The sequence below is a fragment of the Myxine glutinosa genome, chromosome 4, assembly GCF_964187855.1.
Source record: "Myxine glutinosa chromosome 4, kmMyxGlut1.1, whole genome shotgun sequence".
Classification (NCBI taxonomy): domain Eukaryota; kingdom Metazoa; phylum Chordata; class Myxini; order Myxiniformes; family Myxinidae; genus Myxine; species Myxine glutinosa.
In genome coordinates this window covers 1,337,273-1,360,192 of record NC_136264.1, presented here as the reverse complement: position 1 = coordinate 1,360,192, position 22,920 = coordinate 1,337,273, and the positions used below count along the sequence as shown (strand labels likewise).

The following is a 22,920-nucleotide window of genomic DNA, read 5'->3' as shown; positions in this document are numbered from 1 at the left end:
CCTTCTTATGCTTCCGCATGTGCATGGATGCTTGAATGAGCCTTCGTATGCTTCCTCATGTGCGTGGATGCTTGAATGAGCCTTCTTATGCTTCCGCATGTGCATGGATGCTTGAATGAGCCTTCTTATGCTTCCGCATGTGCATGGATGCTTGATTGAGCCTTCTTATGCTTCCGCATGTGCACGGATGGTTGAATGAGCCTTCTTATGCTTCCTCATGTGCATGGATGCTTGAATGAGCCTTCGTATGCTTCCTCATGTGCGTGGATGCTTGAATGAGCCTTCTTATGCTTCCGCATGTGCACGGATGCTTGAGTGAGCCTTCTTATGCTTCCGCATGTGCACGGATGCTTGAATGAGCACTCGCTGTTTTGATTATTCCATAAATGGTGAAATTCCTGGACACGTTTGTTTTGAGCTTCGTCTCAAGTCACCCCCGTAAATGATGCCTTTCTGTACTTGTGTTTGCGAAGCACAAACAACCATGTTGTGCAGCTTTGCTTCCAAGGACGATTGTTGTTTTGTCTGCGTGAAGTGGGAAAGGCTCGTTCTCTGCGTCATGCGAGGGCTGTGGATGAATGGTTGTCCTGCTCCTGGGGTAACCAACATGGCGGAATGCTCTTTTTTCCACATCGAGATGGTTGAGCACCAAGCCGTCATCAAAAGTGAATGACCGTCTGGATCTACAAAAATGGTGGTCATACAACGTCAGCCTGCAAAATCACATACAGTCACAAGGAAGTACAAACAGTACAATCGAAGAAGGACATTGGTCAAGACCAGAGCACTCGTGTCATTGGGTTTGAGGAAGAAAAATAAAATGACTGTTCATCGGATAACCTCTTGTGTCCCCAAGTTGCTCGTTTACACCGACGTCCTTGACCGGCAATCGTCACCATCTTGCACGCAGCCAAAACATCTGTAAAACTCCAGTCTTGCTTTCATTTCACTTGCTGCCATCTTCCTTTTCAGCAGAAACATTGAAGCAGGAAGCTCATGATCATGGGATCAGTATTGGTCACTAATTAATTAATTACTAAGTGACTAAATAAATTAATTATTTGAATTTACTAATGTGTTATGTATGTTACTCTGCATTTTGCAAACAAAAATAATAATGATTCTTCTGAGTTTGCCTCTTGGGTCGATGTGAGTTCCTTAACAAGGAACTTCGACGCAAATGGAGTCCATTCGGCCCATAAAACCCTGCACCAGTATGACCAACTTATGGCCATTTGTATGTGTTCTATCCTTTGAAATGCCGAATATCAAGGAAGGAAACAGCACGTACCATTAAAAAAAGTCTTTCGTATAACTCGGTCAGGGATCAAGGTGGGGGAGAAAGGAGTGTGGTTACAAGGTGGGGTTTACCTGCTGGTGTTCCCATCTGAACCCCTGATTCATGATGCAGGGAATTCAGGTTTAAATCCCATGTACTTTTGTGTTTGTATCGTGTCCTTGTAATTCCGGAGTGTAATGTTCTTGTTTTTCACATTAAAGTTTCATGATATCTACTAATGTCCTTTTGTTGCACATCATTGATGTAAAAGCTCCTCCAAGAGCTTTTTATGAATGTCATATACACATATGTACACTGTATACACATATGTACACTGTATACACATATGTATCCATTTGCTTTTCCCACTATCTGCTTTCTATCTGCTCGTTTGCTTATCCCACTATCTACTTTATGCTTATTTGCTTATCCCACTATCTGCTTTATGCTTATTTGCTTATCCCACTATCTGCTTTATGCTTATTTGCTTTTCCCTCTATCTGCTTTATGCTTATTTGCTTTTCCCTCTATCTGCTTTATGCTTATTTGCTTTTCCCTCTATCTGCTTTATGCTTATTTGCTTTTCCCTCTATCTGCTTTATGCTTATTTGCTTTTCCCTCTATCTGCTTTATGCTTATTTGCTTATCCCACTATCTGCTTTATGCTTATTTGCTTTTCCCTCTATCTGCTTTATGCTTATTTGCTTATCCCACTATCTGCTTTATGCTTATTTGCTTTTCCCTCTATCTGCTTTATGCTTATTTGCTTTTCCCACTATCTGCTTTATGCTTATTTGCTTTTCCCTCTATCTGCTTTATGCTTATTTGCTTTTCCCTCTATCTGCTTTATGCTTATTTGCTTATCCCACTATCTGCTTTATGCTTATTTGCTTTTCCCACTATCTGCTTTATGCTTATTTGCTTATCCCACTATCTGCGTTATGCATATTTGCTTTTCCCACTATCTGCTTTATGCTTATTTGCTTTTCCCACTATCTGCTTTATGCTTATCCCACTATCTGCTTTATGCTTATTTGCTTTTCCCACTATCTGCTTTATGCTTATTTGCTTTTCCCACTATCTGCTTTATGCTTATTTGCTTTTCCCACTATCTGCTTTATGCTTATTTGCTTTTCCCACTATCTGCTTTATGCTTATTTGCTTATCCCACTATCTGCTTTATGCTTGTTTGCTTTTCCCACTATCTGCTTTATGCTTATTTGCTTTTCCCACTGTCTGCTTTATGCTTATTTGCTTATCCCACTATCTGCTTTATGCTTATTTGCTTTTCCCACTATCTGCTTTATGCTTATTTGCTTTTCCCACTGTCTGCTTTATGCTTATTTGCTTATCCCACTATCTGCTTTATGCTTATTTGCTTTTCCCACTGTCTGCTTTATGCTTATTTGCTTTTCCCACGATCTGCTTTATGCTTATTTGCTTATCCCACTATCTGCTTTATGCTTATTTGCTTATCCCACTATCTCCTTTATGCTTATTTGCTTATCCCACTAACTGCTTTATGCTTATTTGCTTATCCCACTATCTGCTTTATGCTTATTTGCTTTTCCCACGATCTGCTTTATGCTTATTTGCTTTTCCCACTATCTGCTTTATGCTTATTTGCTTTTCCCACTATCTGCTTTATGCTTATTTGCTTATCCCACTATCTGCTTTATGCTTATTTGCTTTTCCCACAATCTGCTTTATGCTTATTTGCTTATCCCACTATCTGCTTTATGCTTATTTGCTTTTCCCACTATCTGCTTATTTGCTTTTCCCACTATCTGCTTTATGCTTATTTGCTTTTCCCACTATCTGCTTTATGCTTATTTGCTTATCCCACTATCTGCTTTATGCTTATTTGCTTTTCCCACTATCTGCTTTATGCTTATTTCCTTATTCCACTATCTGCTTTATGCTTATCCCACTATCTGCTTTATGCTTATTTGCTTTTCCCACTATATGCTTTATGCTTATTTGCTTATCCCACTATCTGCTTTCTATCTGCTCGTTTGCTTATCCCACTGTCTGCTTTATGCTTATTTGCTTATCCCACTATCTGCTTTATGCTTATTTGCTTATCCCACTATCTGCTTTATGCTTATTTGCTTATCCCACTATCTGCTTTATGCTTATTTGCTTTTCCCACTATCTGCTTTATGCTTATTTGCTTTTCCCACTATCTGCTTTATGCTTATCCCACTATCTACTTTATGCTTATTTGCTTTTCCCACTATCTGCTTTATGCTTATTTGCTTTTCCCACTATCTGCTTTATGCTTATTTGCTTATCCCACTATCTACTTTATGCTTATTTGCTTATCCCACTATCTGCTTTATGCTTGTTTGCTTTTCCCACAATCTGCTTTATGCTTATTTGCTTTTCCCACTGCCTGCTTTATGCTTATTTGCTTATCCCACTATCTGCTTTATGCTTATTTGCTTATCCCACTATCTGCTTTATGCTTATTTGCTTTTCCCACGATCTGCTTTATGCTTATTTGCTTATCCCACTATCTGCTTTATGCTTATTTGCTTATCCCACTATCTGCTTTATGCTTATTTGCTTATCCCACTAACTGCTTTATGCTTATTTACTTATCCCACGATCTGCTTTATGCTTATTTGCTTATCCCACAATCTGCTTTATGCTTATTTGCTTATCCCACTATCTGCTTTATGCTTATTTGCTTTTCCCACTATCTGCTTTATGCTTATTTGCTTTTCCCACTATCTGCTTTATGCTTATTTGCTTTTATCACTATCTGCTTTCTATCTGCTCATTTGCTTATCCCACTATCTGCTTTATGCTTATTTGCTTTTCCCACGATCTGCTTTATGCTTATTTGCTTTTCCCACTATCTGCTATATATCTGCTCGTTTGCTTTTCCCACTGTCTGCTTTATGCTTATTTGCTTATCCCACTATCTGCTTTATGCTTATTTGCTTTTCCCACTATCTGTTTTATGCTTATTTGCTTATCCCACTATCTGCTTTATGCTTATTTGCTTTTCCCACTATCTGCTTTATGCTTATTTGCTTTTCCCACTTTCTGCTTTATGCTTATTTGCTTATCCCTCCATCTGCTTTATGCTTATTTGCTTTTCCCACTATCTGCTTTATGCTTATTTGCTTATCCCACTATCTGCTTTATGCTTATTTGCTTATCCCACTGTCTGCTTTATGCTTATTTGCTTATCCCACTATCTGCTTTATGCTTATTTGCTTTTCCCACTATCTGCTTTATGCTTATTTGCTTTTCCCACTATCTGCTTTATGCTTATTTGCTTTTCCCACTATCTGCTTTATGCTTATTTGCTTATCCCTCTGTCTGCTTTATGCTTATTCGCTTATCCCACTATCTGCTTTATGCTTATTTGCTTATCCCACTATCTGCTTTATGCTTATTTGCTTTTCCCACTATCTGCTTTATGCTTATTTGCTTTTCCCACTATCTGCTTTATGCTTATTTGCTTTTCCCACTATCTGCTTTATGCTTATTTGCTTTTCCCACAATCTGCTTTATGCTTATTTGCTTTTCCCACTGTCTGCTTTATGCTTATTTGCTTATCCCACTGTCTGCTTTATGCTTATTTGCTTATCCCACTGTCTGCTTTATACTTATTTGCTTATCCCACTATCTGCTTTATGCTTATTTGCTTTTCCCTCTATCTGCTTTATGCTTACTAGGGCATGCCCGTACGTGGGTGCCCGTTCCTTGCCAAAAAAAAAAAAAACGCTACCCGTACGCTCTACCCCGCCCGTACGCCCGTACGCCCGTACGCCCGTAAACAAAAAAAACAACGCTCTTCGCTTCCGCCCTTCGCTCTGACTGAATTGGGAGAAATAATGCGCATAAGAAATCGAGAAATTATTATTTTCTCCGGAAGAAATCGAATTACGAACCGTAATGGCGCACGCGCTCGGCTCGGCTCGCTCTCACATCGGCCACGCCTACGCATCAAAGCGTTCTGTGATTGGCTGCCGGAAGTGAAGTCTTCACTGTCCGGAAGGTCGCAAATCGCAGTTACGATGAATCGCAAATTAGTTTTAATTCGTTTTAAAACATAGTTTAACGGCAACATAGTTTTCCAACGTGAAATAAATGAATACGCTCTCAAATGTGCCGTCCGAGGCAGAGTCTGTTCGCCACGTTCGGCACACGTGATAGCTCGCTGCTCTCTGATTGGTTGAATCGTTTTTTGGACATAGCTCGGTAACTACTTCTCCGATTAATATGAAACCTTGAAAAGGCACATCCTCGGGTCCCCAGCAATATACCTGGCAAGTTTCAAGTATATCGGACCGGTAGTTGTCGAGAAACAGCGGTCACAGACAAACATACAAACATACATACATACATACATGCATACAAACATACAAACATACACACAGAGATTACTGGAATTATAGATAGATTTGCTTTTCCCACTATCTGCTTTATGCTTATTTGCTTTTCCCACTATCTGCTTTATGCTTATTTGCTTATCCCACTATCTGATTTATGCTTATTTGCTTTTCCCTCTATCTGCTTTATGCTTATTTGCTTTTCCCTCTATCTGCTTTATGCTTATTTGCTTTTCCCACTATCTGCTTTATGCTTATTTGCTTATCCCACTGTCTGCTTTATGCTTATTTGCTTTTCCCTCTATCTGCTTTATGCTTATCCCACTGTCTGCTTTATGCTTATTTGCTTTTCCCACTATCTGCTTTATGCTTATTTGCTTATCCCACTATCTGCTTTATGCTTATTTGCTTTTCCCACTATCTGCTTTATGCTTATTTGCTTTTCCCTCTATCTGCTTTATGCTTATTTGCTTTTTCCACTATCTGCTTTATGCTTATTTGCTTTTCCCACTATCTGCTTTATGCTTATTTGCTTATCCCACTGTCTGCTTTATGCTTATTTGCTTATCCCACTGTCTGCTATCTATCTGCTCGTTTGCTTTTCCCACTGTCTGCTTTATGCTTATTTGCTTATCCCACTATCTGCTTTATGCTTATTTGCTTATCCCACTATCTGCTTTATGCTTATTTGCTTTTCCCACTATCTGCTTTATGCTTATTTGCTTTTCCCACTATCTGCTTTATGCTTATTTGCTTTTCCCACTATCTGCTTTATGCTTATTTGCTTATCCCACTGTCTGCTTTATGCTTATTTGCTTTTCCCACTATCTGCTTTATGCTTATTTGCTTATCCCACTACCTGCTTTATGCTTATTTGCTTATCCCACTGTCTGCTTTATGCTTATTTGCTTATCCCACTATCTGCTGTATGCTTATTTGCTTTTCCCACTATCTGCTTTATGCTTATTTGCTTATCCCACTATCTGCTGTATGCTTATTTGCTTTTCCCACTATCTGCTTTATGCTTATTTGCTTATCCCACTGTCTGCTTTATGCTTATTTGCTTTTCCCACTATCTGCTTTATGCTTATCCCACTATCTGCTTTATGCTTATCCCACTATCTGCTTTATGCTTATTTGCTTTTCCCACTATCTGCTTTATGCTTATTTGCTTTTCCCACTACCTGCTTTATGCTTATCCCACTATCTGCTTTATGCTTATCCCACTGTCTGCTTTATGCTTATTTGCTTTTCCCACTATCTGCTTTATGCTTATTTGCTTATCCCACTATCTGCTTTATGCTTATTTGCTTATCCCACTGTCTGCTTTATGCTTATTTGCTTATCCCACTATCTGCTTTATGCTTATTTGCTTTTCCCACTATCTGCTTTATGCTTATTTGCTTTTCCCTCTATCTGCTTTATGCTTATTTGCTTTTCCCTCTATCTGCTTTATGCTTATTTGCTTATCCCACTGTCTGCTTTATGCTTGTTTGCTTTTCCCTCTATCTGCTTTATGCTTATTTGCTTTTCCCTCTATCTGCTTTATGCTTATTTGCTTTTCCCTCTATCTGCTTTATGCTTATTTGCTTTTCCCTCTATCTGCTTTATGCTTATTTGCTTTTCCCTCTATCTGCTTTATGCTTATTTGCTTTTCCCTCTATCTGCTTTATGCTTATTTGCTTATCCCACTGTCTGCTTTATGCTTATTTGCTTTTCACTCGATCTGCTTTATGCTTATTTGCTTTTCCCTCTATCTGCTTTATGCTTATTTGCTTTTCCCACTATCTGCTTTATGCTTATTTGCTTTTTCCTCTATCTGCTTTATGCTTATTTGCTTTTCCCACTATCTGCTTTATGCTTATTTGCTTATCCCACTATCTGCTTTATGCTTATTTGCTTTTCCCTCTATCTGCTTTATGCTTATTTGCTTTTCCCTCTATCTGCTTTATGCTTATTTGCTTTTCCCTCTGTCTGCTTTATGCTTATTTGCTTATCCCACTATCTGCTTTATGCTTATTTGCTTTTCCCTCTATCTGCTTTATGCTTATTTGCTTTTCCCTCTATCTGCTTTATGCTTATTTGCTTTTCCCACTATCTGCTTTATGCTTATTTGCTTATCCGACTGTCTGCTTTATGCTTATTTGCTTTTCCCTCTATCTGCTTTATGCTTATTTGCTTTTCCCACTATCTGCTTTATGCTTATTTGCTTATCCGACTGTCTGCTTTATGCTTATTTGCTTTTCCCTCTATCTGCTTTATGCTTATTTGCTTTTCCCACTATCTGCTTTATGCTTATTTGCTTATCCCACTATCTGCTTTATGCTTATTTGCTTTTCCCACTATCTGCTTTATGCTTATTTGCTTATCCCACTATCTGCTTTATGCTTATTTGCTTTTCCCACTATCTGCTTTATGCTTATTTGCTTTTCCCACTATCTGCTTTATGCTTATTTGCTTATCCCACTGTCTGCTTTATGCTTATTTGCTTTTCCCTCTATCTGCTTTATGCTTATTTGCTTTTCCCACTGTCTGCTTTATGCTTATTTGCTTTTCCCACTGTCTGCTTTATGCTTATTTGCTTTTCCCACTGTCTCCTTTATGCTTATTTGCTTTTCCCACTGTCTGCTTTATGCTTATTTGCTTTTCCCACTGTCTGCTTTATGCTTACTTGCTTATCCCACTGTCTGCTATATATCTGCTCGTTTCCTTATCCCACTATCTGTTTTATGCATATTTGCTTATCCCACTATCTGCTTTATGCTTATTTGCTTATCCCACTATCTATCTTTATCAAAAACTCTCTTCCTCACTCCCCTTGCACTGCCCTCTCTCCACCCCACCCCCAGGAGTACCTCTGGCTCCGGCTTCCTCTCCGCTCCCACCTTTTTTTTCATGTGTTCTGTACCGTCCTCCAAACAGTGATGACTCTATTTACATGTCGCTGTCTGATAACTTGGACCAACTTCTATTATCTCATCCCAACTCTCTCTTCCTTTTATGTGGCGAATTCAACTGTCATCATGCCAGCTGGCTGGGTGTGGGTTCCTCTCTCACCAGCCATGGCATCTCGGCAAAGGACTTCTGTTACTCATTGGGACTGACACAATCTGTCAATTTCCCGACCTGGATCTCAGTCAACGGAGCATCTTCTCTTCCGGACTTGGTTATGACCAACTTCCCTGCAAATGTCTGCTGCTCTTCTTCTGCTCCAATCGGTTCTTCTGATCTTGTGCTTGTTAAAGTTGACATCTCTCTGACCATTCTCAGAGAGCCTCCTCAGCGTCGACGAGTCTGGCATTTCACTCAGGCCGACTGGCACGGTCTTCAAGCTGCCATCAAACATCTGGACTGGTCTCCCATCTCTACTGCCTTTGACATCAACTCATCCTGGGAATTCTTCCAAAGCAAACAGCTCTGTCTCATGCACAGATTTATCCCATCTCGTCTTCAGTTGTCTTACCCTTCCTCCCGCCCATGGTACACTGAATCTTGTGGTGAGGCAGTTGCCCTGAAACAACTTGCCTTTGCCTCTTGGAAGGCAAATCCAACTGAAGGTAATCTCAGTTCCTTCCACCAAGTTCGAAACAAGTGTGTGTCTACCCTCAGGAGTGCCAGGAAGCACTATCTCTCCACACTCAAGAATTAACTCTCAACCCTGTCTCCTCCTCCAAATCCTGGTGGCGTCTGGTCAAATCTGTTTCTGGTGTTGTTCTCCCTCCATCCCCTCCCTCACCTCAAATGGCTACACAGTTGACACCGCATGTGCCAAAGCCGAATGCCTCAACTCTGTGTTTGCCTCAAAATCTTGTGTCCCAAACCCATCTCTCTCTGTTCCCACATTACCCAGTCAAACCCAACTGCTCCTGGACCCTGTGTCCTTCTCTCCTGAAAAGGTGGAGAAGTTTTTGTCAAACCTCGACTCTGATTCTGCAACTGGACCAGACGGCATCAGCCCACAGGTCCTAAAATCCTGCTCTGCCGCTCTATCTCACCCTCTCTCTGTTCTTTTCACCCTCTATTTTGCTCCATGTCATCTGCCAGCATCTTGGAAATCAGCAAACATCACCACTTTACACAAAAAAGGTGCAAAAACAGATCCTTGCAACTACAGACCAATCAGCCTGCTCCCAATTATCAGCAAAGTCATGGAATCCATCATTGCTTCGGATATCAAATCCTTCCTCTTCTCCAATGGCTTGATCTCCGATCATCAATTTGGATTCAGACCAGGTCATTCTACTCTGGACATGTTGCTTCTGCTGTCTCAACAATGGATGGAGGTCCTCAATGCCAAACAGGAAATCAGAGCTGTCTCCCTCAACATATCAGATGCCTTGTTTTATACCTCTCCCACCTCCCCCCAAGCCCTCTCCCTCGCACAGTTCTCCCGATGTCCCTGCTCTCAAATGTTGTGTTTGTGTCCTTTCCCCTCTCTCCCCATCTTGTCTACCGCTCCCCTTATTTTGTGTTTAATGTGTCGGTTTGACTTTTTGTGTGATTAATGTTAGCTCTTTCATGAGCCACGATCTTGCATATAAAAAAAATAATCTGGTATCTATCTGCTCGTTTGCTTATCCCACTATCTGCTTTCTGCTTATTTGCTTATCCCACTATCTGCTTTATGCTTATTTGCTTATCCCACTATCTGCTTTATGCTTATTTGCTTTTCCCACTATCTCCTTTATGCTTATTTGCTTTTCCCACTATCTGCTTTCTATCTGCTCATTTGCTTATCCCACTATCTGCTTTATGCTTATTTGCTTATCCCACTATCTGCTTTATGCTTATTTGCTTTTCCCACTATCTGCTTTATTCTTATTTGCTTTTCCCACTATCTCCTTTATGCTTATTTGCTTATCCCACTGTCTGCTTTATGCTTATTTGCTTTTCCCACTATCTGCTTTATGCTTATTTGCTTTTCCCACTATCTGCTTTATGCTTATTTGCTTTTCCCACTATCTGCTTTCTATCTGCTCATTTGCTTTTCCCACTATCTGCTTTATGCTTATTTGCTTTTCCCACTATCTGCTTTATGCTTATTTGCTTTTCCCACTATCTGCTTTATTCTTATTTGCTTTTCCCACTATCTCCTTTATGCTTATTTGCTTATCCCACTGTCTGCTTTATGCTTATTTGCTTTTCCCACTATCTGCTTTATGCTTATTTGCTTTTCCCACTGTCTGCTTTATGCTTATTTGCTTTTCCCACTATCTGCTTTCTATCTGCTCATTTGCTTTTCCCACTATCTGCTTTATGCTTATTTGCTTATCCCACTATCTGCTTTATGCTTATTTGCTTTTCCCACTATCTGCTTTATTCTTATTTGCTTTTCCCACTATCTCCTTTATGCTTATTTGCTTTTCCCACTATCTGCTTTATTCTTATTTGCTTTTCCCACTATCTCCTTTATGCTTATTTGCTTATCCCACTATCTGCTTTATGCTTATTTGCTTATCCCACTATCTGCTTTATTCTTATTTGCTTTTCCCACTATCTGCTTTATTCTTATTTGCTTTTCCCACTATCTGCTTTATGCTTATTTGCTTTTCCCACTATCTGCTTTATTCTTATTTGCTTTTCCCACTATCTCCTTTATGCTTATTTGCTTATCCCACTGTCTGCTTTATGCTTATTTGCTTATCCCACTATCTGCTTTATGCTTATTTGCTTTTCCCACTATCTCCTTCATGCTTATTTGCTTTTCCCACTATCTGCTTTATGCTTATTTGCTTATCCCACTATCTGCTTTATGCTTATTTGCTTATCCCACTGTCTGCTTTATGCTTATTTGCTTATCCCACTATCTCCTTCATGCTTATTTGCTTATCCCACTGTCTGCTTTATGCTTATTTGCTTATCCCACTATCTGCTTTATGCTTATTTGCTTTTCCCACTATCTCCTTCATGCTTATTTGCTTATCCCACTGTCTGCTTTATGCTTATTTGCTTATCCCACTATCTGCTTTATGCTTATTTGCTTTTCCCACTATCTCCTTCATGCTTATTTGCTTATCCCACTGTCTGCTTTATGCTTATTTGCTTATCCCACTATCTGCTTTATGCTTATTTGCTTTTCCCACTATCTCCTTCATGCTTATTTGCTTATCCCACTGTCTGCTTTATGCTTATTTGCTTATCCCACTATCTGCTTTATGCTTATTTGCTTTTCCCACTATCTCCTTCATGCTTATTTGCTTATCCCACTGTCTGCTTTATGCTTATTTGCTTATCCCACTATCTGCTTTATGCTTATTTGCTTTTCCCACTATCTCCTTCATGCTTATTTGCTTATCCCACTGTCTGCTTTATGCTTATTTGCTTATCCCACTATCTGCTTTATGCTTATTTGCTTATCCCACTGTCTGTGTATTTGCTTATCCCACTATCTGCTATCCCCACTATCCCTGATATCTGCTTTATGCTTATTCGTGGTCGTGACTCAAATGTTACCATCATTTGAGGCACGACCCCCCCACCCTCCCCCCTCCCCCCTCCCCCCCAATGCTTCTTGTTACCTTTATCGTCGGTAAATTCCAATTTAAATATATCTACTGTTTCTGCTAGCCTTATGTCCCATTGGGACGAAGAGGATAAGTATGTAAGTACTGTTTCTGCTGCCACCATCTTCCCAGGGAGGCCATTTCATACGTTAGACACAAGAGAAAGACCCCTGCCTTACTATTGGCATCACATGCTCTTATTTACGCTAAGACTTTGGTCTTTGGTCCTGTCACTGTCGATTCTGTTGAAACTCTAACAGATGGGGTGAGAATTAAAGAGAAAATTTCTCTTGTATAACGAGAACGGCATCCGGTAGAGCGCATACCTCCACCAGGCTGAACAGTTTACGTTTTGTATCCCACTGATAGGCCGGATCTGGATCCGGACCTGAACCAAAATCTAATCAGTTGGTAGTCATCACTTACCCAACTCATCCACCAAGTTTCATCGGAATCCGCCCACAATTTTCTTGAGATATCGCTCTATGTATAATGTTTGGCCCTGTCTCTCAATGGTGAAGAATCGCTTTAAAAAGTATTTTATCTGGATGCGGATCTTCACCACGATCTAATCAATTCGTCCTTGTCACACACCCAACCTGCCCACCAAGTTTCATGTGAATCTATCCCTAACTTTTTGAGATATTGTCCTCGCAGACAGACGGAGAAACAAACAAACAAACGATGATGAAAACAAAACCTCCGTCTACCCTCAGTGGCGTACCTAATTATTTGCCTACCTATCCCTAATAGCTCTCTTAACTTGTAAAAAATTATATAATGTCCAAAAATATTTGACATACCTTTTCAAAGTAGGGATAGTGACACAAAATACAACAACAACAACATGCATTTTAAGGCCATTTTCCCTGCTAGAGTAGGGGTTAGCCTTGCGGTCCCCATGACAATCTTCTCCATTTTGCCCTATATTTCTGCATCTCTCCTTGTTAACCCCCTTGCCCGCATTTCTTCTTCGACCATCTTTCGCCAAGTCTTTCTCGGTCTTCCCCGTCCACCAGGTCGTCTACACAAAATGTAGAACGGAATTGTTTATTCCTTGAGTCGCATAGATTACGGACTTTCTTTTCCACTTTATTCGAGTCACTTCACATTTCCATTTTATATAAACTAGATGCAAGCAAACAAAACACTGAAAAGTGGCTACAAAAATGCAGCCGGATGGTTACTTGTTAATGGTAACCACACTCTCAGCCTACTTGTAATTAACACCAGCAGGTCAGATCAGGCAACCCGGTATCACATATGATACAAGTGGGGAAACAGGAGTGCCAGCAGCGATAAATTTTCACTCACTGGAAAATGTAACAAACTGGGCTCGGCTGTAGGGTATTGGGATTAAGGTTTAACCTTCTCTCCTTCCCACAACCATTTTTCATAAGAAAATTGAACACCATTGCAATTATTGCTTAGATTTCATGGTAATACGTTAACGTTTCAGTCCAGGAATCTAACTTGTGCCACTTCCTCAGTGCTTGGCCACTCCTTGCAATCCACATTATCTTGGCTGCTCATTCAACTCTCCATCCAAGTTGTGTACTGACATTTCTGTAAAGCGGTCATTTTATTATAGAGCATGATGGCAAAACATTTTGTACAAAGTTGATGGGAATATTTAAGCTCATGCTGCCTGAAATAAGTGAGAGATGAGGATGGAAAGATATTTGAAATATGGTGAGTTAAGAGTGTACAACAGGGGTTGAGAGGAGGAGGTAAAGAAATAAAATTAACCTCCGTAAGATCAAATCCTGGCTGAGAAGAATAAAGATGAGATCAGGTCCTGTTCAGCTGATCCGAATCGCTCATCACAGTGTGAGAGAGTGAAGCTCTCCCATTTTCATGCTCCCTGCTATTGCCCTTGATCGACTCTGCAACTCGAAATGTCTCCGAGAGTAAAAAGGAAGACCCGCGGTCGACGCCACGTCTCAAGGATCTCCGGAAAGCGTCAGTTGTAAAGTAGTAGATAATGGGGTCCAGGCAGCAATTGGCACTGGCAAGGCAAAGTGTAATCGGGTAGGCCATCTTTACCAACTGGAGTGCTCGGCAGCCCTGTATGTTGTCCCGACGGACCAGGGTGTAGAACACAAGTAATATGTGGTGTGGCAAGAAGCAAGTTACGAATATGATCAAAGTCACCGTTATCATTCGGTGAATACGTTTCCGGTCAAAGGGACAACGTTGGAGTCTGCTGGGCTTTGACATGGTCTTAAGTATGGCACATGAGCAATAAACCATGATTATAAATGGAATGAGGAAACCCACAACCTCAATGAAGATAACAATGGAAGAGAGTACACCCTTCCAAATGTCCTTTGAGAAGTTCTCAAAACAGGTGGTTTTGTTGCCTTTCTCGCTGCTACTTGTCTTTACAAAAAAGGAGGGACTTGCGCCGAGCAGCACAATGCACCAAACGACAAAGCATACAAACCTAGCAGTGCATGGTGTGCGCAGCGTGCGTGAACGAAACGGGTGCACGATGGCCAAAAAGCGATCCGCAGCGATGCAGGTGAGGAACATGATGCTGCCATACATGTTCACAAGGAAAAGGGCACCGCTTAGCTTGCACACCACCGCACCAAAGTCCCAAGTTCCACGAACGTAGTAAGTAGTCCGCAGTGGCAATGTGGCGATGAAGAAGAGGTCAGAGAGAATCAGATTGCACATGTAGATGGTCGTCTCTGTGTGGCGATCTAAGCAACAGCAGAAGACCGCAAGGGCTATGCTGTTGGTTACCACACCTAGAACAAATATAAGGCTGTAAGCAGCAGCATAGAAAGTCCGCTGGAAATCCTCGTTGATCTTGCATTCGGTTTCATTTGAACTCAAATTCCACGGTAAACTGTCATTCCAGAGTGTGTGGTAATCCATGCTTGCAATCGAAGAAATGAGGATATCTGCTTGATCTGCAGCTTGGGAGGGAAAATTGTGGTCTTGCTTGATACTTCCTAGAAAAGGGAGAGGGGGGGAGGGGGGTAATGAGTTAGTGGCAGTTTAATATTTTGTTTTGAGATTGCTAAGATATGGTAAAACTATAAAATTAATATTACAGTCTTATCATTCTTCCTGGTTTTAAGAGAACATTGACCAGAATTCTTGAAGCTTGACGTGCAGAATCATCTGTGTGAGTGGCTTCATATGAAGAAAGTTACCTTTTTATTAAATGGCAAAGGTGACTTGTCATATACAGTGTCCTCCATAAGTATTGTAACAGAGAAGTCATATTTGTTATTATTTCTATATATACTCAAGAAATTAGGATTTGAGATCAAAAGATGAATATGAGGCAAGAGTGCAGAAGGTTAGGTTTTATTTTTTGGTATTTCTATGTATATAATACGTTTTACCATTGTAGAACAATAGCACTTTTATTTTCAGTCCCCCCATTTTATACTGTGAGTGGAGAACCGCCAGTAAGGTGTCCCATACAGCCTTTGCTGCACCTTTCCAGGAGCGATAAGCACCACCTGCTACACGGTACATTACCTCTTGCTTCCACCAAACACAACATGGAGTCGACCTGGAAGGTGCTTATCGCTCCCGGTAAGGTGCAGTAAGGGCTGTATGGGACACCTTACTGGCAGTGCTCCTCCCACAGTATGGAGTCGCATACACTACCGGTCAAAAGTTTTAGAACACCTCAATTTTTCCAGTTTTTATTGAAATTTACGCAGTTTAATGTCCAGTGAATAACCTGAAATGGTACAAAGGTAAGCAGTAAACTGCTTGAGGTAAAAAAAAAAGTTTAAGTTAGCAAAAACGGGAAAATAATGTAAATTGCACAGTTATATTGTAAAAAAAAAAAGGCCTTCTTCAGGGAACCAGTAATGGGTTAACAACTTACAGCTGTTCTGCAGCAATATAAGTAAATTAAGCCTTGAAAGTTGATGCAAACAATTCCTTGATGCAAACAATTAGTTGATGTATGGCTTACAGTGGACAGGTGTCCCAACCTCTGCTGATTACTTGATTACAAACCCCTGTCTGTATAAGGTAGTATTGGAACAGACTGTTATTACACCCTCTGAAGCATTATTTGGATAATATTGCACTGCAGGAAGACGTATATTGTAAACTGGAGGAAACTCTGACAGGAGGAGGTCTGGCAGACCCAAAGCCACAATTAGAATCAGAAGACAAGTTTGAGAGTCAACAGCTTGCGTGATAGGCGGCTCACGGGACAACAGCTTCAAGCACAGCTTAACACTGGTCGAAGTAAACAAGTCTCAGTTTCAACTGTGAAGAGAAGACTTCGAGCTGCAGGTTTGACAGGTCGGGTGGCAGTAAGAAAGCCATTGCTAAGATGGCAAAATAAGAAAAAGAGGCTTGCCTGGGCCATGAAGCACATGAAGCATTTTAAATTAAATTTTGTTGAACAAAATGATTCTATTTTTTAATTTTAATATTAAAGTAATTTCTTTTTTATCTCCAATTGTTTATTTGTTCTATGCTTAATTTCAGAGTACATTGAGACATTAAACTGCGTAAATTTCAATAAAAACTGGAAAAATTGAGGTGTTCTAAAACTTTTGACCGGTAGTGTAAGTAATGGTATTTAACCGAAAGGTTTTCAGAGTCACAAGTGTGTGGAAAGCTCGCTACGTTGCCCTGATGATGCCCCAATAAGGGTGAAACCAGGTCGGCAACTGAGTTTTTCATGCACTTGTGACAGTATCTGAATTAACATCTTTGATGTAGCTCTGCGGGATGGTTTCTTCCAGAGCTTCGCAAACAGGGCAGATGTTGTGGCGGTGGCATCACAGCGTTCGCTCATTAGATTGGAGCACTAAATTTCATATGGCATGTGAGTGTGTCCTTTTTTTGTACAATACCATACCCCTGGATAAATTGGGCCCAAAATTTGCTGTACCACATTTTCACACGCAGACGGTCAACTTCACAATAAAGCGTTTCAATGAGGCTATTTTTTCCAACATTGCTGTGGTGCTCTCCCACAATTTTCTTGATGGTTCAGTTCGGCAAAATAATCTGATATGTATTGGGTGACCCATCTTGTGTAATATCTTCATGAGCTTAACATTTACTATAGAAAAAAACAATTACAAATATATAATAGTTCAAGTGTGTGTTCACATTTTGAGTCCCCACAGTGAATCCAAACATATAGCAGTCTGGTACTGCCATGTCCACAAAGCACAGAAAAACAATCAACCAATTAAATGACTTAGGTGGCATGGTACATGAGTAAAAACCACCTTTAGAGGCCATTTTTCCCCGCAAGCGGGGGTTGGCCTTTTTCGGGAACCGTGGTTGTTGTTGTTTTTTGGTCCCCTTTTTGAAGCAATGTTTTACGGCCGGATGCCCTTCCTGACGCCAACCCTTTTTGCCACCTTTAGCGACAAACAGGGAATTACCAGTGAACTGGTACTCAATTAGCCGACCTCGGAAGGATGACAGGCTGAGTCAACCCCCCTGGCGTAAATTCAGCGATCGACCAGGATTGGAACCCAGGATCCTGGGATCCTAAGCCGCCACCCTAGCCGCTAGCCCAACACCAACACCCAACACCAACTAACATGGTACATGAGTGATGCGTATAAAAGCCTTGTTGATGGCTGCGCTGTGCAAATTTACTGGATCGAGGTGTTTGTCCACAAATAGCAAATTTGCTTTTATTGTGTGCTGTTTGTTACCCAATGTCATATCTGTGGCTTTACATTGCTTGCAGTATCCCTTTGTGTTTGATTTACCGTTTGCTTTTCTTTGCAAGACCAATATCAAAATGTCCCACCCGTAATGTGTTTAAAATATATTTGGCTGGTTAATGATGGTCAAAAGGCAGATTTATGTTGCAGCAAGAACTTTACCATGCAATGTGCTGTGATTACAATTGGGCAAATCAAGCTAAAGCAAAGGTGGTAATAAAAAAGAAAGACGCCCATTAAAATTAAAATAAATCTGTTTCACAAAGAGCCGGTCATTGTGTGTGCATACCCTGGATATAATCTTGTAACGGTGGAATAAGTATCACTACCCCATATTGTGGGTTGAAAGGATGCCCTGGAGGTACGCACACACTTCTGAGCTGTCTAGTCTGGGCTTGAATCCCAACCCAGGTAAAAGCTGTCATCCCGGTGTTTCACAGGCAGTGTGATTCAACAATGTGTGTGCAATCCCTCAGACTCAGTTAAACTGGGCATCCTGTATAACACTTGCCAATAACCTGCTTTGGTTCTTTGCAAACAATGGCAAATAATCCAGTATAACCCTTGCGATCCAGAAACTGCTTTGGACAGAGTATGGTACATCGGTATCATCAGAAACCTGCACTTTCCTGCCTGAACCCTCGTACTGATTTGTTACTGGTTTGGTGAATTATTGGGGCTTATGCATAGATTTCCAACCAACGTTACTTTCTGTCCACAAAAATACCTTGAACACTCCTTGTGCACATTCGATAGTTAGGTGTAGGATTCATACCAGTAATTTTAGATACCATTGTGCAATGCTTCGCTGCACCATTTCCAATTTCTGCACAGAATGTGCTGTGCAAATGCTGTGTGGTTCTGGAACAAAAGAAATGCCACAGGCTCACCGCACAATCCCTGAACCAGGAATGAAGTTCATTTGAGATGGACGAAACAAGAGGGGGATGCCTTTTGTCAGGTGGACAGCACATCTCATGTACGACAAGGTGCCTTCCAGTTTGACCTCCCAGTCTGAGTTAAAATGACACTCATTCGAACATGACACTCTTACTCGTGAACCATGTGAGGCTTACGGCAGATTTGGCTGCATCATCGTGTCTGTGAATGATGACAGCAAGCACAGGCTTGACAAAAAATTGGTGCGGTTTGATCGCAGGATAAATACGTGGCCAAGGATGACACATATAGCTTGGGAAAGTTTCAACAGAACATCTGCCTTGTAGTTCTTGGAATCGAGAGTTTTATTATTTCAACTAGAAAATACCCGCTCCACTGACAGAATATCTCCAAGTGAATGCAACCGTTCCTCACGTTGCTGGGTCCATTCTCGTTGACGCCACCTTGCATTCTGACTAATGGAATGCAACGTTTTTCTTGTTGTGCTGCTTTTGCCTTTTTCATTCTTGGCATTGTGATGCACTCGTTTGAATTGCAATTTTTATTTTTATTTTTGTGTACACAGTCGAGGCTTGTGAAAGAGCTAACATTTATCAAACAAACAAGCAAACAAAGTATATAAAAAGGGGAGCGGTCGAGAAGGTGGGGAGAGAAGGGGACAATTTAATTTTTATTAATTTTAATTTTTAAATTAAAAAATTTAATAAATCAAATTTAATTTTTGCTGCAAACAATGTGTTTTTACAAAATGGTGGGTGCGTATATATTTTCTTCATGTGCACATATATTGGCAGGACCCACCCTATGGGTGAGCTTGTTCCAAGCAGCAACATGTTCTTCTGACACATCCCTTTATTTTGGTGGTGTATATGCAACAGATCGCTGCCTCAATCTCACCCGGAAATGTAAAAATAACCTGGGTTATGTATTTGAAGCGAAAACATGCGTACTGCTTATGTGCATATATAATACGTCATTGTCATATAGCTCAAATAATTTCAATTGCACCCCACTCATCCCCCCAAAGGAAGAACATGCCAAGATGGGCAGAAATATTTTTTTCAAAATTTGATGAATCAAACGAAACTTGCACATTCACTTCAGGTTGCCTTCATTAATCCCTGAAAGTTTCAGCTTCCTCGGTCAAATCCTCTCAGAAGATTTTGTCTGGTGCTAGAACTGCGGAGTTTCTTTCCTTCTAATACAGTCATGTGAAAAAGTAAGTACACCCCATGTAAAGTTTTGACTATTTCAACATACAGCTATTTGATCTTCATTTCAACAATATTGATAGATAAAGGTGATATAATATAACAAATATCATGAAACATTTACATTTTGTAGGCCATTGTATAATTTAAATAAACATAAATGCAAATTTAGCATGTGGAAAAAGTAAGTACACCCCTACATTTATCACTACTTCAAATACCTAAAATTAGAATCAGGTGCACCAGCTCAGGTGCAAATGATTAGAACATCGTTAGAGAGGATCTTGGAGGAACCTGTCTTATTGAAACCTCAGACATTTAGTTTGGTTTGCTCTTTGTTGTTGAAGTGTGTGGCGTCATCATGCCTAGATCAAAAGAGCTCTCTGAGGCCTTCAGAAAGAAGGTTATGGATGCCCACGAGTCTGGAAAGGGATTTAAAAAGATCTCCAAACAATTTGAAATCAATCATTCGACTGTCCGGAAGATCATCTACAAGTGGAGAAGATTCCAAACAACTGCCAACTTGTTCAGGCCAGGCCTCCCCAGCAAGTTCAGCCCGAGAGCAGACCGCAAGATGCTGAAAGAAGTCTCTAAGAACCACAGAATGTCATCACGGGACCTACAGATAGCTCTTGCCACTGTTGATGTCAAGCTGCACAAATTTGATCTACATGGGAGGTGTGCCAGGAGGAAACCTTTGCTATCCAGAAAGAACATCAGGGCAAGACGAAAGTTTGCCAATGAACACCTAGGCAAAGACCAGCACTTCTGGAACAATGTGCTCTGGACAGATGAGTCAAAGGTAGAGCTATTTGGCCACAGTACCAGAAGACATGTTTGGCGAAAACCAAAGACAGCATTTGACCACAAGAACCTGATACCAACTGTAAAGCATGGTGGTGGAAATATTATGGTTTGGGGCAGCTTTACTGCATCAGGGCCTGGGCAGCTCACCATCATAGAATCCACCATGAATTCTTCATTGTAGCAGAGGGTGCTTGAGGATAATGTGAGGCCATCTGTCGGAAAGTTGAAGCTCAACCGAAGGTGGACCTTGTAACATGACAATGACCCTAAACATACCAGTAAATCCACCAAGGAATGGCTGAAAAGAAAGAAATGGAGGGTTCTGGAATGGCCAAGTCAAAGCCCGGATCTAAATCCCATCGCGATGTTGTGGGGGGATTTGAAACGAGCTGTGCATGCAAGAAACCCCTCAAACATCGCACAGCTAAAATAATTCTGCATGGAGGAGTGGGCATAAATTTCTCCCAGTCGATGTCAGAGACTGGTAGACAGTTATAAGAAACGCTTACTTGAGGTTGTTTCTGCCAAAGGGGGTAAAACCACCTATTAGAGCCAAGGGTGTACTTACTTTTTCCACATGCAAAATTTGCATTTACGTTTATTTAAATTATACAATGGCCTACAAAATGTAAATGTTTCATGATATTTGTTATATTATATCACCGTTATCTATCAATATTGTTGAAATGAAGATCAAATAGCTGTATGTTGAAATATGTTGAAAAAGTCAAAACTTTACATGGGGTGTACTTACTTTTTCACGTGACTGTACATGTTTGTGAATTAAATAATTAATAATTCGAATTTGTCTATTCCCAAACATGTATTAGAAGGAAACAAATTCCGCAGTTCTAGCACTGGACAAACGTTCCCCATCCCCTCCTCTATAGACTGTAAATGTACATGGGACATATACCTAATCACTTATCAAAAGTGTACAAAACCAATATGTTGGAAAAACTGAGAACACACTCTACACACCCTTTAATAACACACGGTCAGAGATCAGTAACTTTCACACCAATCAGGGCAAATGTCTACCTTACACTCACTATACATTTTAATCAACCAGATCATTCAATAGACGATATTCAAATCTCTGCCTCACACTGTTCATTTTAATCAACCAGATCACACAATAGACGCCATTCAAATATCTACCTTACACTGTACATTTTAATCAACCAGATCACACAATAGACGACATTCAAATGTCTGCCTTACACTGTACATTTTAATCAACCAGATAACTCAATAGACACCATTCAAAGCTCTGCCCGACACTGTACATTTTAATCAACCAGATCACACAATAGACGCCATTCAAAGCTCTGCCCTACACTGTACATTTTATCAACCAGATCACACAATAGACGACATTCAAAGCTCTGCCCGACACTGTACATTTTAATCAACCAGATCACACAATAAACGCCATTCAAAGCTCTGCCCTACACTGTACATTTTATCAACCAGATCACACAATAGACGACATTCAAATCTCTACCTTACACTGTACATTTTATCAAGCAGATCACACAATAGATGACATTCAAAGCTCTGCCCGACACTGTACATTTTAATCAACCAGATCACACAATAGACGCCATTCAAAGCTCTGCCCTACACTGTACATTTTATCAACCAGATCACACAATAGACGACATTCAAAGCTCTGCCCGACACTGTACATTTTAATCAACCAGATCACACAATAGACGCCATTCAAATCTCTACCTTACACTGTACATTTTAATCAACCAGATCACTCAATAGACGCCATTCAAATCTCTACCTTACACTGTAAGACGCCTTACTTCTTTCCTGGAAGTCCTAGCAGTGTCCATGTGTTTTTTACCTCTCCCATCCCCCCCCCCCCCCCCCCTTCCCGTGCCTCCTCCCCCCCAGGCCCTCTCCCTCCCACGGATCTCCCGATGTCCCTGCTCTCAAATGTTGTACTTGTGTGCTTCCCTCTCTCTCCCCGTCTTGTCTCCCGCTCCCTTTGTCTTATGTCTTGTGTGTCAGTTTGTCTTTTTGTGATTAATGTTAGCTCTTTCACGAGCCTCGATCTTGTATACAAAAAAAAAAAAACCAGCTTACACTGTACATTTTAATCAACCAGATCACACAACAGACGACATTCAAATCTCTGCCTTACACTGTACATTTTATCAACCAGATCACACAATA

The 22,920-nt window shown here is 40.6% G+C and overlaps 2 protein-coding genes across 3 annotated transcripts in view; one reads left to right on the top strand and one right to left on the bottom strand.

The window, feature by feature from the left end:
- Positions 1-22,920, top strand: part of RB1 (RB transcriptional corepressor 1) — a 286,072-nt gene that overhangs the window by 145,452 nt on the left and 117,700 nt on the right. The window lies entirely within an intron of this gene.
- Positions 13,203-22,920, bottom strand: part of LPAR6 (lysophosphatidic acid receptor 6) — a 33,812-nt gene continuing 24,094 nt past the window's right edge. For both annotated transcript variants that reach the window (XM_068111810.2, XM_068111811.2), the window contains exon 2: positions 13,203-15,094. In XM_068111810.2, the coding sequence (XP_067967911.2) occupies positions 13,923-15,017 (1,095 nt within the window). In that variant the 5' untranslated portion in view covers positions 15,018-15,094 and the 3' untranslated portion in view covers positions 13,203-13,922. The remainder of the gene's footprint in view (positions 15,095-22,920) is intronic.